Source organism: Benincasa hispida, chromosome 5 (genome assembly GCF_027475165.1).
Source record: "Benincasa hispida cultivar pf3 chromosome 5, pf3_genome.v1.1, whole genome shotgun sequence".
Classification (NCBI taxonomy): Eukaryota; Viridiplantae; Streptophyta; class Magnoliopsida; order Cucurbitales; family Cucurbitaceae; genus Benincasa; species Benincasa hispida.
In genome coordinates this window covers 922,814-939,643 of record NC_143482.1, presented here as the reverse complement: position 1 = coordinate 939,643, position 16,830 = coordinate 922,814, and the positions used below count along the sequence as shown (strand labels likewise).

At 35.2% G+C, this 16,830-nt stretch overlaps 2 protein-coding genes across 4 annotated transcripts; one reads left to right on the top strand and one right to left on the bottom strand.

Moving 5' to 3' along the window:
- The first annotated feature begins 1,461 nt into the window (after positions 1–1,461).
- ERD3 (S-adenosyl-L-methionine-dependent methyltransferases superfamily protein) lies at positions 1,462–5,881 on the top strand. Of its 3 annotated transcripts, none has more exons than XM_039031897.2 (8): positions 1,462–1,836; positions 2,817–3,112; positions 3,206–3,354; positions 3,478–3,673; positions 3,877–4,087; positions 4,316–4,988; positions 5,098–5,175; positions 5,278–5,881. In XM_039031897.2, the coding sequence occupies exons 2-8, from the start codon at positions 2,834–2,836 to the stop codon at positions 5,501–5,503; spliced, it is 1,812 nt and encodes a 603-aa protein (XP_038887825.1). In that variant the 5' UTR covers positions 1,462–1,836; positions 2,817–2,833; the 3' UTR covers positions 5,504–5,881. The 3 variants fall into 3 exon arrangements, with proteins under 3 accessions (XP_038887825.1, XP_038887828.1, XP_038887826.1); XM_039031900.2 differs by lacking the exon at positions 1,462–1,836 and adding an exon at positions 1,859–2,250; XM_039031898.2 differs by lacking the exon at positions 1,462–1,836 and adding an exon at positions 2,458–2,622.
- Positions 5,882–6,770: 889 nt separating this feature from the next.
- Positions 6,771–10,355, bottom strand: LOC120077835 (uncharacterized). Its single transcript, XM_039031902.2, has 5 exons — positions 9,916–10,355; positions 9,051–9,146; positions 8,889–8,937; positions 7,557–7,682; positions 6,771–7,001 (listed from the first exon to the last, which is right to left on the bottom strand). Exons 1-4 carry the CDS (start codon positions 10,270–10,272, stop codon positions 7,594–7,596), a joined length of 591 nt encoding a protein of 196 aa, XP_038887830.1. The 5' UTR covers positions 10,273–10,355; the 3' UTR covers positions 6,771–7,001; positions 7,557–7,593.
- Positions 10,356–16,830: the final 6,475 nt, after the last annotated feature.

Below are 16,830 nucleotides of genomic sequence, written 5' to 3'. Positions count from 1 at the left end.
AATATTTGAAACACATTATATATATATATATATATATAGACTCTAGTTAATTTTCTATTTTACTTCAACGATTGCAGGATAAGTACATTTATTCGTTAAACTATGTTGAATTAATTTTTCCTTAATCCATTAATAAAACTTCAGCTATTTAGATATAAATAACTTATCAAAGGAACATACACCAATAACAATCAATAAAAACATCAACTAACAAATCATTCCTTAAAAAGAATTAAATGCGAATAATTTAACAAAAATATCTAAGATCAAGTATAAATAAGAGACCCAAAATCAATATTCTTTCTTTTAAAAACATAAGCTTAATTCTTAAATTTTGATGTTTGTCTTTTTTTTTTTCTTCTTGTCTAAATTTTTTTAATTAATTAATAAATTCTTAAAACACCCATGGATAACCATTTTGTTTTTTAATTTTAATTTTAGAAAAATTAAGTTTATTTCCACTTAATTTTTCTATAGTGATCTATATAACTCTTAAATACCAAAATTGAATTCTTAGCTAAATTTCAAAAACAAAATAAGATTTTTTAAAAAATTTTGGCTTGATTTTTGAAATATTGTTAAAAAAAAATCAAGAAATTTAGACTCCATTTGATGATTATTTGATTTTTTTTGTTTTTGTTTTTGTTTTTGAATATTAGATCTATAGACATTACTTTCATTTCCAAATTTCTTCCTTAGTTATGTGTTTTTTACCAACACTTTAAAAAACCAAATAAAAAATTGAAAACTAAAAAAGTAGGTCTCGTTTGATAAGCACTTTGTTTTTAAAAATTAAGTATATATAATCTACATTTCTTCCTGTGTTTTATATCTTAGCCAAATTCCAAAAACAAAAGCTACTTTTTTTAGTTCTCAAAATTTAGCTTGATTTTTTAAACCATTAGTAAAAAGTTGATAACAAAGGAAGAAATTTAAAAGTATAAATAGTGTCTATAAGCTTAATTTTCAAAAACAAAAACAAAAACTAAAATGGTCACCAAATAAGACCTTAAAAACTTGTTTTTATCTCTGAAATTTAGCTAAGAATTCAACCATTATACTTGATAAAAATGCAAATCATGGTAAGAAATAGAAAGAAAATAAATTCAATTTTCAAAAAAAAAAAAATGAAAAGACTACCAAATAAAACCTTAAAAGTAGAACAAATGTTTATATTCTTTATTTAAAAAGAACTAAAAATCAAATAGTAACCAAATGAAATATAATCTTCTAAATTTTATTTATAATAAATCTCTAATAAATTCAATTTTTTTTAAAAAAAATGATCTACTAGATATAGATTTTACTTTACATCTAACATATTCCTCAAATTTACACTAATGAATGGCAAATTTTTTATAAAAAAAATGAAAGTTTAGAAACAACCTTAGTAATTTTAAAAGTAAAAAAAAAATCGTAATTTAACCAATATGAATTGAATAAAAATTAAAAAAATTCAATGTACCTAAGGAACTTATCCTCCTTTAATTCGGCTCCACGTTCTCAGCGCTCTTCTCACACTTAAATAACAATGAAAATCAATGAAAAAAAAATAATAATAATAAAGTGAAATGTAGTAGCCAGATAAACATGGGGAAGAGAGAGAGGTGGCAGTTGAGAGGGAAGGAAACGGAAGGGACGAGGAAGTGGGGACACACAGGCATAAGGCCAGCAACAAGCTGACTTATTTAAACCTTCATCTTCATGAAGCTCAACGAAACACTCTTTTTTCTCTCTCTCACTCTCTCTCTTTGTTTTCTCTTGGGACACTGAAACCAGAGAGAGAGGTTTTGAGACAGACCCCATTCTTCATTATTCCCAGTTTCAAAATCAAAGGTAAACTCTCTTTCTTATATTTAGTCCATTCTGTTCTATAAATTTTCTCTCTTCACAAAACGCCTTTCTATTCTATTTTCTTCTTCTCTATGGACGCTTCACCATTCTTTTCTCTTCTTACTATTATTAGATTCTGATGTGTCTTCTTTTTTTTCTTTTTCTTGCTTTTTAAAACTCACTTCTGGGTATTTCTTTTTTTTTTTTTTTTTCCTTTTTAACATTATCGATTCAATGTTAAGGGAAATTACAGATGTGTTCCCTCTTCCTTGTCTTCCGTTTTTGCTCTATTTGAGCAATTGCCTGGCTGATTTTGCTTCATCTTCTAACAACCTCTACTTTTTTTAAGAGAAAAAAAATTATCATCTTGACATTGGGGTGAATCAGAAGAGGGAAGCATCCCATTATCAGAAAACGGTGATTATTGAATTTCATTTGGTTTTTTTTAAACTTTCTCTCATTTGATACTTAGATTCAAGAGGTGGGTTTTCCTTTTTTGTTTGTGTTTTGAGGGGCCCAACATCATGTGTGAAAATTCCAATCAAGAGGGGGCAAAGGAAAGTGGAAATTGTCGGTTGTTATTGTCGGATGTTAAATTTTTACAGCTGCACTTCATATTCTTTCGTGTTCATCATTTGACAATTTGTATCTCCATAGCTTTTTGAATTTCTTTATTTCTCTCTCTCTTTTCTTTTATTTTTTTCATGTCCCAACTCAAGTCTGAAGATTTTATTACAAGATCAAATTAACTAGATCTGTTGTTTTCTCCATCTTACCAGATTGTAACTTGTAGGGTAGCTTTTCTTTTCTGTTGTAGATTCAATAGGTTTGTTACAGGCTGTATTTTGTAGAATGGAAGTCCACATTTTGTGTTTCAGACCTAATTAATAGATGCAAACGTTCATGTAACTCAGATAAGACATGATGAAAATGAATGATATGGACTGTGACTAATATTCTGGCCACTTGGATTCCTTTTGCAGATTGTTGATAGAGAATCATGAAGTATAAAGATGGGAAGCCAGGATATAACTCAGAAAAGAATGCAAGAGTTCTTCCTATGACAATTCTGTTGTTTGTGTTGTGTGGATTCTCGTTCTATCTCGGTGGAATCTTTTGTTCTGATAAAGAGGGAATCGATGTCAAAACATCCATGGATGTTGGAGACTCCGTCGCTTCGCCGAGGGATACTGCCGTTTCCCCGCTCCAACTTAAACCGGTTGCCTTCCAGGAATGCAGCAGTGATTACCAAGATTACACTCCTTGCACAGATCCAAGGGTATTTGCTATTTCCCACTTGGCATTTTTGGTTCTTCCAGGATTTTCATAGTTTAGAGTATCTCATTTTGTAAATCTAAACTTGTGAGTGCAGAAATGGAAGAAGTATGGTTTGCATCGGCTTACGTTCATGGAACGACATTGCCCACCCGTGTTCGAAAGAAAGGAATGCTTAATTCCACCACCAGATGGATATAAACCACCAGTTAGATGGCCAAAAAGCAAGGATGAGTGCTGGTACAGGTAATATGTTTTGTTAATGTTTTTTTCTTCTGAAAGGAACGTCCTCTTACCAAATATGGATTTCAAAAACTTCGATCTGTTCCAACTACAAGTTTCACTAATTTCATGTTGACTGGACTTTAGGAATGTGCCATATGATTGGATCAATAAGCAGAAATCTAATCAGAATTGGCTGAGGAAAGAAGGTGAAAAGTTCCTTTTTCCTGGTGGGGGAACTATGTTTCCTCATGGTGTTAGCGCGTATGTTGATCTGATGACAGATCTTATTCCGGAAATGAAGGATGGAACTGTTCGAACAGCGATTGATACTGGGTGTGGGGTGAGTCCTACTTTCAATTCATTTTGTGCTTTCTACGACAAACTATGTTTGTCACTAAGCCTCGTAATGCGATCTTTGCATTTAGAGGAAATTTTCGTTGTTTATTTCCAACAGTTCCCAACTTTCCATGGTCACTTAAGAGGATCATATTATATCACTGATGGACAAAAAAGTTTTGATCAGTTTGATGAATCACATTTCAGGTTGCAAGCTGGGGAGGAGATTTACTAGACCGTGGAATTTTGACAGTTTCTCTAGCACCAAGAGATAACCATGAAGCTCAAGTCCAATTTGCATTGGAACGTGGAATTCCAGCAATTCTTGGCATCATTTCCACACAACGACTTCCTTTCCCATCGAGCGCCTTTGATATGGCTCATTGCTCAAGATGCCTTATCCCATGGACAGAATTTGGTAAATATCAATTTTTCAAAAATTAAATCAGGTTTTGGTTTCTTCTAAGAACGAACATTTGTTGCCTATGCTGGTTTTACCCATCATGAGAAACTCAATGAATAAATATTATGAGAATGTGTTACCACTATACTTAATTGAGTTATTGAGTTATTCTATTGTTTGTTGTGTTTTTTGTTTATGTTTTTTGTTTTACCAAGATTTGTGATCATCATTCTTTGTTTTCAGGTGGCATATACTTGCTAGAAATCAACCGAATCCTTCGTCCTGGAGGTTTCTGGGTTCTATCTGGTCCTCCTGTCAACTATGAAAATCGTTGGCGAGGATGGAATACGACTGTAGAAGAACAAAGATCAGACTACGAAAAATTGCAGGAACTCCTAACTTCAATGTGCTTCACCCTTTACAACAAAAAGGATGATATTGCTGTCTGGCAGAAATCTTCTGATCCTAATTGCTTCAACAAGATCGCTGTTGATGCTTTCCCTCCCAAGTGTGACGACAGCCTCGAACCAGATTCAGCATGGTACAGTCCATTGCGCACTTGTGTTGTTGCTCCCAACCCAAAATTGAAGAGGACAAGTTTGATGGCTGTCCCTAAATGGCCAGATCGCTTGCACACCTCACCGGAACGTGTTTCAGATGTTTATGGTGGGAGTACTGGCACTTTCAAGCACGATGATAGTAAATGGAAGGTCCGAGCAAAACACTACAAGAAGTTGCTTCCAGCAATTGGGAGTGAAAAGATCAGAAACGTTATGGACATGAATACAGTTTATGGAGGTTTTGCTGCAGCCATTATTGATGATCCTTTGTGGGTTATGAATGTGGTTTCTTCCTACGCTGCTAATACTCTTCCTGTGGTCTATGATCGTGGCCTTATTGGAACTTACCATGACTGGTAAAATAAAAGCACCGTTTCTTCTTTTGCTTTATTACTTTTTGGTTGGTCTTCATAGACATACGCAAATGAAAAACTTTTGGTTAACTTGCAATGGCTAATTTGGCAGGTGTGAAGCATTTTCAACATATCCTCGAACTTATGATTTGATCCATCTTGATGGGCTTTTCACCGCAGAAGGCCATAGGTAATAAGAGATGGTGTGCTTTGAAAGTTTTTTTTTTTTTCAGTAAATAGATGATTGGGAAACCATTAAAAGGAGTTTCTGACCATTCTGCATTCCTTGCAGATGTGAGATGAAGTATGTGCTTTTGGAGATGGATCGAATCCTGCGTCCTAATGGGTATGCAATAATTCGAGAGTCAAGCTACTACGTAGATGCAGTAGCCTCATTGGCTAAAGGGATGAGATGGGGATGTCGTAAAGAAGAAACTGAATACAGTACCGAGAAAGAGAAAATATTGATTTGCCAGAAAAAACTTTGGTATTCTTCTTCTAGCAGAAAATCAAGATGACAAACGGAGAAAGAGAAGCTGGCCAAATCCAGGTACTTATACTTTCAGAATCAAAGAGAAGCAAGTTCGATAGAAGCACAAAGAGATTAGTTTACTTTTACAAAATACTGGAGAAAGTACGATATTTCTCCTCAAATATCTTGGACGATTGAAGAATCGGGTGTCAAATAATGTGGTTATATTTATCTTACAGGGCCTCTTTCATATAGATATATTCTTTTGTAAGGGAGCAAATTGTACGTCAATTTTCAACTTTTCTTCTGTATCTTTTTCTGTTCAATACTACTTTTTGTCGTCTACATTGAAGTAATTGATGGGTTATTGAGATACCAAAATGTGGGCTAGAAGGTTTAAACCACAAGTCCCGTTCTTGTGATCTGTCTTTTGGTTTTCGTTTTGTTTATAATTTTGTCCCCCTCAAGAGCAAAAGAGAACTAAACGGATTCAATACACACCATCTAATATCTCTGAATAGCTGGACATTTCAATTAGAATTCAAGCTTTAAAATCCAAACAAGGAGGGGAAAAAAAATCAAACTAGTTGGTTTAATTTTGGACAGGCGAAGTACATCCGGAAGAGCATTGGTGAAGATATAACTAGTAGGATGGCAGTGAAAAAGGGAGAAAAGGAAGCTGGAAGAAGACAAATATAAAAGAGATCACATGGATGAATACCCCATTAGGAATAGAGTCGGTAAAACTTTTCCCCTGTAAGTAGGTCATTGCAGCTAAAGATTCAGCGTCAAATGTTAAGGCTGTGAACAGTAGTAAAGGCAGTTTGTCATTCATGAGCTGGGAAGTAATTAGCTAGATAACTAAATCACGTGACCAATGCCCCACGACAACTCAATCGTTTCAACTCCTGTGAAACTAAACTGGAAAATGAAATCCCTATCGTCAGAGCTAGTTACGGAAGAAAGGGATTTTTTTTTTTTTTTGGATGAAATGAGATAAAAGACAAGAGGATGAGATGGAGATTTAATCCCCTACCCCTGCAAAGAAATTAAAAAAAAAAAAAGAAATACCAATTTTTGTCCTTTTAATTCAAATATCAGCCAAAAGAAAATCAAATATCAGTAATGAAGGATATATCTATCTATCCGAGACTCTAATATTTGAAAATTAGAAGTTAATATGCTTTTATTAGTTTTATGAATACTCTACCCGCATTAGTTTTGTAAATAAGCAATTGAAGACATTTGAGAATTTTATTTTGAAAGCGAGGGATGGTAGGATCTGTACATGATTAACGTTGAGAAAATTTATGTGCCAATTCAACGAAAACTAGATAAAATGATTTAGTTCAGCATCCATATACAGGGTAGTGTTGATAGTATAAATCTTCAAGTTATAAAGAACAGACATTTGATGGGGTAATACTTGGCGAGTATTCGATGTAAAAATGAATATTGTGAGATACTTGAATTGACTATTACATCTGGCTAGAGTGCAGTAAACTTACTTGAGAACCACATGATGTCATGTACAAGTTATTGCTCTGAAAAATTAAAACGTAATTAAATAATAATAATAATAAATAAATAAAATAAAAAGGAGAGGTTAGTTTGCACCAATAACTATAAGAAGATATTAGTAGTTTATTATTATTATTATTTTTTTTAAACTAAAAACTATAAGAAGCAATGATTAGAATTCTTGGAATTAAAAGACTGTTCAATCACTTCAACAAAGATCCCTGATTTTCTAGAGTATCTGAACAACCACACTGAATTGAGAATTGCGTGGAGAAGAAAATGCAGAAGCTTTTACGAGGAAATAATTTACTTTAGCCTAATATGAAAATGAACCTATGGACAGATACACAGAAAAGGAAGACTACAGAAATTTCAACAGTGTAACTTTAAGAAACGTAGTTCCTTTCGAAAAACAAGTACTTCAAATATATCAGGATCATAGACTTTATATCAGTTAATTTTTATATGAACCATAAAATTTAAACGGTGAACGGCAAGGAAATGAGGAAAGAAGCCATCCTTATTAGTCACTTAGTGCCTGTTCATATGTTGTACTTATATTAGATTAATAGACTCACCAAGTCACCACAAAGCTGCTATCAATTGATAGCGAGGTTAGGTGGACGAGATCCCAAAACGGCTACGAAGAGCATCAATAGATCTCTCAAACGACTGTGAAAGTTCAGTTATGGATACTTTGCAAGCTGCTAATGAGAAAGTATTACAATCACGGTTTCATATTTCATAATTCATATAATAGTTCCAAAACTGAAATAATGAAAATATGTAAATCACGTCAGCTTCATGTCATTAGGAATCTATGATGATTAAAAACGTTCTAAACATATGATGGTGGTTGCTTTTGCAGACTCTAGAAAAAGGATTCCGACAGTGTTATTAAATGACCAAGACGTACTATGGCGCAATGGCCCTCTAGAGCCTAGGTGCAAGACACACAAAAAGGCGTAGACTTTTTTCTGTGAGGCGCACTATATATAAAATATTATATTAAAAAGAGAAAGCATAGTTGAAGTGAAAATATGGAGGGAAAGAGAACCCAAACACAGGAAATTTTACATTTTGGTTTAGTAAACTTGATTCTTCTAGTAAAAAAAGAAAGAAAATCTTAATAATTACTATTTTTAAAAAATAATAAAAAAAGCTCCAAGGCTTAGAGCTTTGAGCCTTTGAGCTTCACAAAAGGCACATGTCTAAGGTGCACCATATTTTATGAGCCTCGTATTTCCAAGGTGAGGTACCACATTTGTGCCTTCGGCCTAGGCACGTGCCCGAGAGGACTTTCTAAAACACTGGATTTCAAAACCGTCTGTCAATTCTATAATTTTAAGAATTTGAATTTTGTTTTATAAAAATTTATTCTATTTTCAGTGTTCCAACTTCTAGTTCTAAGCACTAATTGACAAGTTTTTTTAGATATAAAACAATATATATCGTTCCATGTAAATATTCTAAAATAAACCCTAAAGTTGTACCAACAAAAAGGTTTTTCTGGTAACAATAAAATTACTTCGATTAAAATATTTGTCAATATATTCGCAAATCGAAAAGTTTGATATCAGTATCAAGATTTAATCGATGTCTTCAATATCTCATGTATAGTCATAAAATAAATCAAAATATAAATATAAATGCTAAGAATAAAATCTAAAATTTGTATAGAGAGTAAAAAGAATTTAACATCTATTGATATCAATATATTATCAATATATCCGTAGACGTAGCTGTAGAATCGAATCCTCGATATCAATATTGACATCGAGCATCAAATCATGAAAAGCCATCCAGAACCAGTATAATATGCAATTTTCAAAAGACCATCTAATCTATACTGATTAATATTATCTTGGAGTAATTCGTAGTTAACCAATGTCGTTGCAAGATTGACTAACCTCGAGATGCACTCTCTTGTTCATGTACTAAAAACTCTTCAAATGAAGCCTAATGATAAACAATGAAACAGAGTGAGCTTTTTGGCAAAAATTAAAAATTAAAATTTTTTTTTAAAAAAATCATGTAAATATTTTTGCAAGTTGGATTTCTCATTAAGGCACCTTCATTCCTTCCTGACTTTCATAAATTCTTTGAGACATCTTCTTGTACTCCTTCTCTGCTTCATCCATCATTTTTTGGCATGCTTGACTCTGAATCTGTTGAATTAATTGACATGACATTCCATAATCATTTTCTTATTCATCCTTCCCGTTACGAACCGAGAATCATAAAGAAACCAAGAATATGCATCTATCTAAGATAAATTTTCAGTAATAGCGACGAAGTACACACACAAACCTGATCTTATATCCCAGCTTGTACATACAAAGTTAATCAGTACACACACAAACCCATAATATGTTTATAAAGATCAATTGAAACTCTTGATGTTGATCTACTTCACATGGATAATCTAAGCCTTAAATGTTCCACGCGTGTGTTATACATTATATTCAAATCATGGAAACTATCAGTTCAATTGCGTACCTATGAAGCCGAAATTACTAGTACAGACGTGTAGTTTTTCATTTAACTTCAAGTTTTAAACTAAAATCGTTTACAAAAGCTTTAAAACATAGATATGAAAGCACCAAAGAGATCCTGGTTTATACAACGGCAGGATTACGCATTTAACACGAAAACAGAGAACTATAATGCTCTCTCCTGCCTAAAATTTTCACAACTTATCGATGCAATCTTCAGTATCAGAGCGGTGAATGCAAATTTCCAGCGATTTTTGAACTAATTTCAAACGAATTGAACTAAACTAAACTGCCTCTGTCCTAGCTCGTGTTCTTTAAACAGAGAGAAATCTCGAGTTAGGGATTCTAATCTGAGGAAATCGCAAAGAAAAATAGGGAAAAAGAAAGTAGGTGCAACAGCTCGTATTCGTCGTTAAAATCATAAAAACGGAGAGATGCATACCTTAAATCGCTTTTGGAGGTGTGAGTTGGAGGAATCGAGGTCTTTGACGATTTGTGAGTGAGAATGATCAATGTGGCGCTTGAGATCGAGGAGTTGTGAAGACGCAAAATCCTTGAGATCAGATATAGTGCTCAAACTCGAAGTATTTCGAGAAGGCGGCTTAAAGAGACTAGCGGGAACTCTATTCTTCGCAATGTTGGTGTTTTCTGGTGAAGAAAATTTGCATCCATTGCTGTTCGTTTTTCTGTTGAAGATCGCTGACTTTGGAGAATCAGTGGCCGGGGGAGGCGTTAACGGCGGCGTTTCCAGAAGTTCCGCCGCCGAAGACCGGCGAGTTCCACCCCTTTTCTTCCCCATCTTCTTCGCTCAATTTGAGTCCGTGGGCTCAAAATCCGTTAATGGCTAATTTTGCGGGAATATTTTATACCAAATCGTTTCATTTCCCTCGCTTTTCTTTATATATATATATTAATATTTTAGGAGTAAACTCGCGAGGATATTTACATCCATCCATGCATCATTTTAATAACAAAGGAGAAAAAAAAAACATTAAAAAAAATGGTAAAAGTATTGTAATTAAAATGTAGGATGAGATAATCAAACCTTTAACCTCGATCGATAGTTAGCAAAAAAAAAAAAAAAAAAAAAAAATGGTAGGATTGTAAATTTGAGGAGCAAAATGAGACACCGTAAAAATATCAAAACTGAAAATATAATATAATAATAAACAAAAATAAATAATAATAATTTTGAAAGTGGAAATATGAAAATGATAGAATTTCTCACTAATATTTTCCACCAATGTACATTTTTAAAAGACCTGCCAAATGTACTATTTATAAGCAAGTTAGCATATAGGATGTGGCATTACATGGACACTAAAAGTGAAATTATTGGACATATGGACAACATGTATAAAGACACATGTAGTTAGTGAGAGAACGTCATTTTTTTTTTACACCGAGTATGGGCATCTATCTAACACATATGTTATATTATTTATAATACTTCCCCTTACATGCCAATTATATATGAAATCTGTCTTGTTAAAACCTTAGTAAGAAAATTCCCAAATGGAAAAAAAAAAATCCCAATGAAAAAAAATAAATACATATTTCATATAATTTGATACTCCTAAAAGAATATAATATATATGTTCCCCCTCATGAAAATATCATTTAAAATCTCTTAGTCGCGCTCATTCCAATGTTGTGCACCAATGTTTTAAATATTGCAGTTGGTAATGATTTTGTAAATAAGTATGTCATATTATCATTCGAACAAATTTGTTGTATAGTAATGTCGTCATTTTCTTTAAGATCGTGAGTGTAGAAAATATTGGGTGAAATATGTTTTGTTTTATCTCTTTTAATATATCTCCATTTGATTTGGGTTATACATGTGTTGTCTTCATATAATATCGTTGGAAGATTTTTATTAGAAGACAAGCCACATATTTCATGAATGTGTCGAGTCATTTATCGTAGTCATATACATTCGACTAGTTTCGTGAATTGCAAGAATTTCAATATCATTTGAGGAAGTTGTTATGGTTTGTTTCACCGTCACCACGAGATAACTGGAGGAATATACAAGCAAGAAATGGAAGCAAACAAAATCGATAAACACTCTAATTTGAGTTCTAAAAGTATGCTTTTGCATGAAATTGAAGAGGGTTTCAAGATGAACCCACCTTTGATGATTTCTTCCAATTCTAAACTGTTCTTCACATTAATCCAGCTCCAAATCATCTTTGAACCACCAAGAGATCTTCTCTACCATTCTCAGCCTTTAATTTGAATGGTGGAACTCAGATTTAAGTGAATTTGTGAAGGTGTTCTTTGTGGGTTTGAAGAGGAAGAAGAAGCAACAGAAAACTCTTTTTCAGCTTTAGTTAGTTTTTTTCTTCTTCTTCTTCTTCAAATCTAAGAGTTTTTATTGAATCTCAGCATGCAACCACCTTCAATCTGATTAATGGCCAGCAAGTACTTTCCAATTCAAGTGGGAATTGTGTGATTGTGCATGAGAAGCACCTCATGCTCGAGAAAAGCAAGAAAACCCCACTTTCTCAAATTTCCAATTTCCTTAATTTTCAAAAATCTAACTAATTCCAAATTGATTAATTTTCAATTAATCAAATTCAACATTTCAACATTCAATTTCTCCAATTGAATTCTAAAATTGAAATTAATTTGATTTTTAATTAATTAAACATATTTAATTAATTAATTAATTTAATATCAAATATCAAATTAATCACACATCTATTTTCCAACATGAATCTTATCCACATAACTAATATTTAAACATTATAAACTCTCCAATTTCATTTAATTTCAACAAATTAAACGTTAATTATATCGAATATAATTAAACAAACTCTAATATGAGTTTGAACTTATTTAAATTCAAACCCTAATTGAATTTGAACAATTCAAATTGATATCATTCCAAATTCACTTAATTTAATAATTCAAGATGTTCATGTTTTACGAGCTAGTAGAGGGACCTTATGGACCTACAGATCATGAGCTCAAACGATTTAAGATTAATTGGCTAAAACCCTTTAGATCCAATTAATCAGTGTTCGTTAGCTATTGAGTCACACCACTGTAGCTCGATAATTGTACTTTTCTCATTATAAATATATTTGTGTCCATGTGATATAACCATAAACAGTAAGTCGACCCTTCACAGGTTGTTCGTAATAACGACTGGGTAATATGCTGTTTTTGTAACGTCCCGGAATCTAGGTATGATTTTAATTATTAATCGTTTCTTTTACATTCAAGGCCAAAGTTTAGGCACTTAGATATTTTATTAGTGGTTTGAGTTTTTCTTTTTAGGAAAAGAGAAATTGGGGGTTGTTATATTTATTTATTTATTTTTGTTTTGTTTTGTCTTTTCCTAAAAGAAGTAGAGTTAAGGGTTTGATTATTTAAAAAAGGGGACCTCAAGAAGCGTGTAGTAAAGAAAAAAAAAAGAGGAAATCTTCTTCTCCTTCTCCAGCCAACGCCGCCCTCTCCAAATTTCTTCTCCCAACCACACAAGGAGTCTGCCGCCTAGATGTAGCCGTCGTCGATCGCACACTAGAAGGCGTCGCTGTTTGTCGTCGACCCGAAGCCGCGTTCGTCTGGCCGCAGCCAATGCCTCGCGTCCCTGCTTCAACTCGCCGTTCCAGACTTGGACCGATGGCCTCCGTCAACCTCAACCAAGCCGCAGTCGACGTGCAGACGCGAGTCGTGCCATCCGAAGTCGACCTTAGCTGCATCCTACCTTTGTCATCAAGGTTGTTGACACCCACGACAGTGGTCATCCGTAAAACTTGACCTGCTCGTGTGGCCTCTGTTCGCGTACTGTAGGGTAAGAACTTGGTTGTTTTGGTCAGTTCTTTTGAGGTTTCTTGAAAGATCTTGGCTATTTAGTGAAATCTTAGCTTGACGTTTGGTCCAATGTTGAATCAAGAGATTGGAGTGGAGGTTCTAAGCCGTTGTAGCAACAGCCAAAGCCTTCATTTGTTTTTTTTTTTTTTTTTTTGCAAGTTTTAGAGGTAAGTTGTATAAGGATTGCTGAATTAATTGTTTGGATTTTGGGGATTTGCCCCACAAATTGAACTGTGTGTTTGTGGTTGGTGTCAAGGGCTTTGACTCAAGCATTTGCTAATTTATGAGGGAGTTTCAGCTATCCATTTTCTTTTGCGTGGGCCTAAACCCAAGGTAAGCGATTTACTAAGAGTTTGCCCTCGATCTTAAGCATGCATACCACTGGTTCTAATTGGAATGTTATATTTTTATACGTATGTATATGGATGGATGAATTGTGAACGGTTATGTAGTTTTAGCATGATTTATGATATTGATGAATGCTTATGCATGCATAGAGTGGTATCCTAGGAACATGCTAGAAATTTGGATCGTTATAGTTGGTATCAAAGCCTAAGTTTTAAGTTATGTAGACTGACCTACATCGTGAGTCCAAATTGTTCCTTAGGGCCACAAATGGATCTCTCGTCATCACCAGGTATGTCGTTTAAAATTTTTTAGGAAAATATGTATGAAATCTTACCTGTTGTGCAGTCGTTTGATGGTTTACCCTGTTAGCGTTTATTAAAGTGTTACGTGTGGTTATCAGCTATGGCACCACGAACTAGAGGAAGGGGTAGTCAAGGTAAGAAAGTAGTTGGGGAGCAGGACCCTGACATACAAGACTCTGAGGTGCAGAGCCAAGAAGTGCAGGACCCACCACCTCGTGACCCTTCTAGGTCAACCTGGTAGAGGGTTAGACCAAGAAGTGGGCCTCAAACTTCGACTATGCCTCCGCCAGGACCGTCATCCTAAAAATTTCTAGTAGAGTATACGGCCATGGCTGCAACTATTGGGAATGTCATCACACAGGCCGTAATAGGACAGCTAAGGGATATGGTGGCCAAGTAGATAGCTCAACACGCATAATCGTAGCAGGTGCCATCCTCGTCGGTCCCGTTACCACAAGTTCAAAATCAAGATAGGGCCTCGAACTGAACTGTAGCAGGCCCTTCCTTGGAGGCCAGATATCTACGGGACTTTAAGAAGTATAATCCCCCGACGTTTAACGGGTCCCTGAAAGACCCCACAAATGCAGAGTCGTGGTTGTCCGTTATAGAGGGGATTTTTCAGTATATGAGGTGTCCAGAGAAGCAGAAGCTATAGTGTGTCGCTTTTGTTCTCATCAATAATGTCAAGCGCTGGTGGCGCTCAGCTAAAAGAATGATAGAAGCCAATGGGGGCCAAGCCACGTGGGACCAGTTCAAGGAGCTATTTTACGAAAAGTACTTCTCTGCTCACGTGAGGTACAACAAGCAGGCAGAGTTTATGAATCTAAAGCAGGGGACCATGATAGTAGAGGAGTATGAGGAGAAGTTTGACAGGTTGTCTTACTTCGCCTCTGATCTGGTGTCTACTGAAGCAAAGAAGGTTGAAAGATTTGTGCAAGGACTTTGGGATGGGGTGCAAGGTATTATGCAAGCTTTGGAGCCTCCCACCTACATCGAAGCATTCTGAGCGGCAACATGTGTGGGCTGTCCTTCAGGGATAGAGCTCCTGAAGTCCTTGACGAAGGATCCTACCCCAGGTCAGAAGAGGAAAGCTGAGTAGAAAGCTCCGGGACCTCCGCATAAGGTTCAAAGTACAGACAGGTCGCTAAGGCATGCCCAACGGCGAGCTACTACTTCAAGAGGAGTTTGGAAGGAAAGACCGGTGTGCAAGTCGTGCGAAAAACGTTATTGGGGAGGTTGTTTGATTGGCACGGGGACTTGTTTTAGATGTAAGCAGACAGGGCATACAGTGGACGAATGCTCTAGTAGTGGTTTCGAAAGTGCAAGGTGATAACGGGCTGAAATGCATGTTATCATAATGCTAAAGTCTTAAACAATGTTGGATTGCGTTGATGAAATATGTTAACTTGCATCCATTAAGCACCAATTTCATAATATTGTAGTCACATGCATTCAACGCATTAGAACAGTTGATCTTTGTATTTTTGTACAGAATATGCGTTAACGTAATGCAAGAATTGCGATAATAGGAAATCATTGGTCGAGCGCAACTTCATCGCAAGGCTTTGCGTTGATCGTGCTCGCAAACATTCGTCCAAGAAGAATCACCACAACTTGGTTAGCGAAACATGGTGGCTGCATCTGAGTGAAAGGCCAATTAAGCGCGATGGGACAGAAAGCTGATGACAATCGAATCCAAATTAAGTTGATAGTCGATAATGATCAAAAGTACATTCAGTTTTTTCGATGACAATTATTCGGCGCATTAGTCAAGAATTAAAGTTGTCCCATCTGTACAACCAGAAGAGAGAAGCCGCCTTTCACCATGGATGCTTTATAAATGCCAAAGGCATTCTTCAGAGAAGGAGTTCAGCAGTTAGAGATTTCATAATTCAGTTCGCACGCTTTTGTTCTTAGTTTTCTTTCATTTTAAGGCAGATGCGAGGGAGGAAGTTGTGCCGGCAGATCGTCCCGATAACCTTGAGAGAGCACTAGGAGCTTCAAGGACAGAGAGAGGGTTGACGCCTGCTGAAGCGGGAACATCTTTAGAACAGAATAGAGATTTCAGTGTAAAAGCTTTGGTCAGCAAGGAATTGCTACCAGGCTCTTAACCTTCAACTTCCATTGTCATTTTGTACTCAACTCATTTATAAAAATGGAATTTCCTTCTCTATAGGTATTCACTCTCTGTTATTCACGCATGAGTAGCTAAATCAGTTGAATGGGTTGAGAAGCATTTAACTAGCACGACTAAGGAATCTTCATTCTTTACGATTATCTTGTTTTATGTATGCTTCATTCATCCATTAGAGATACTCGGGAGGGTAGTCTAAGGACAGGATCTAGACTTGAGAAGGTTAGGTTAGAATCTAGACTCGGAAGAACCAGATTAGAATGCATAAACAAGAGATAGAAGCTTAAGAATGAGCACTATTTGTTATCAACGCATCGCATGTATCCTAGAGATAGGATATGATTGTATGCGGTCACCTTGCTTTCATGCATGTTGCATCATCGCATAGGACAAGAGTAGAGACTTAAGGATAAGTTCTATGGACATTTTGCATTTAACACATGCATCCTAGACTTAGGAGCATCGAATTTCCATTAGAAAGTCACTTATTGTGTATGGTTGTAACATGATCGCATAGTCTGACGCATTCCCAAGTAACGCTAGCGAAAGATTTTTTCAACCCGTTCATCGCATACTCATTGCATCTATCACACAACTGCCTTTTCTCAAAACCGCCGCATTTATTTATTTTTCATCAACGCAAACAACAAACCCAATGACTTGTTTATTGATACGGTTACTGTAAAAGTTTTCATAAAAATTACCAACGCAATATGTTTTCATAAGTCCCTGTGTTCGACCCTGAACT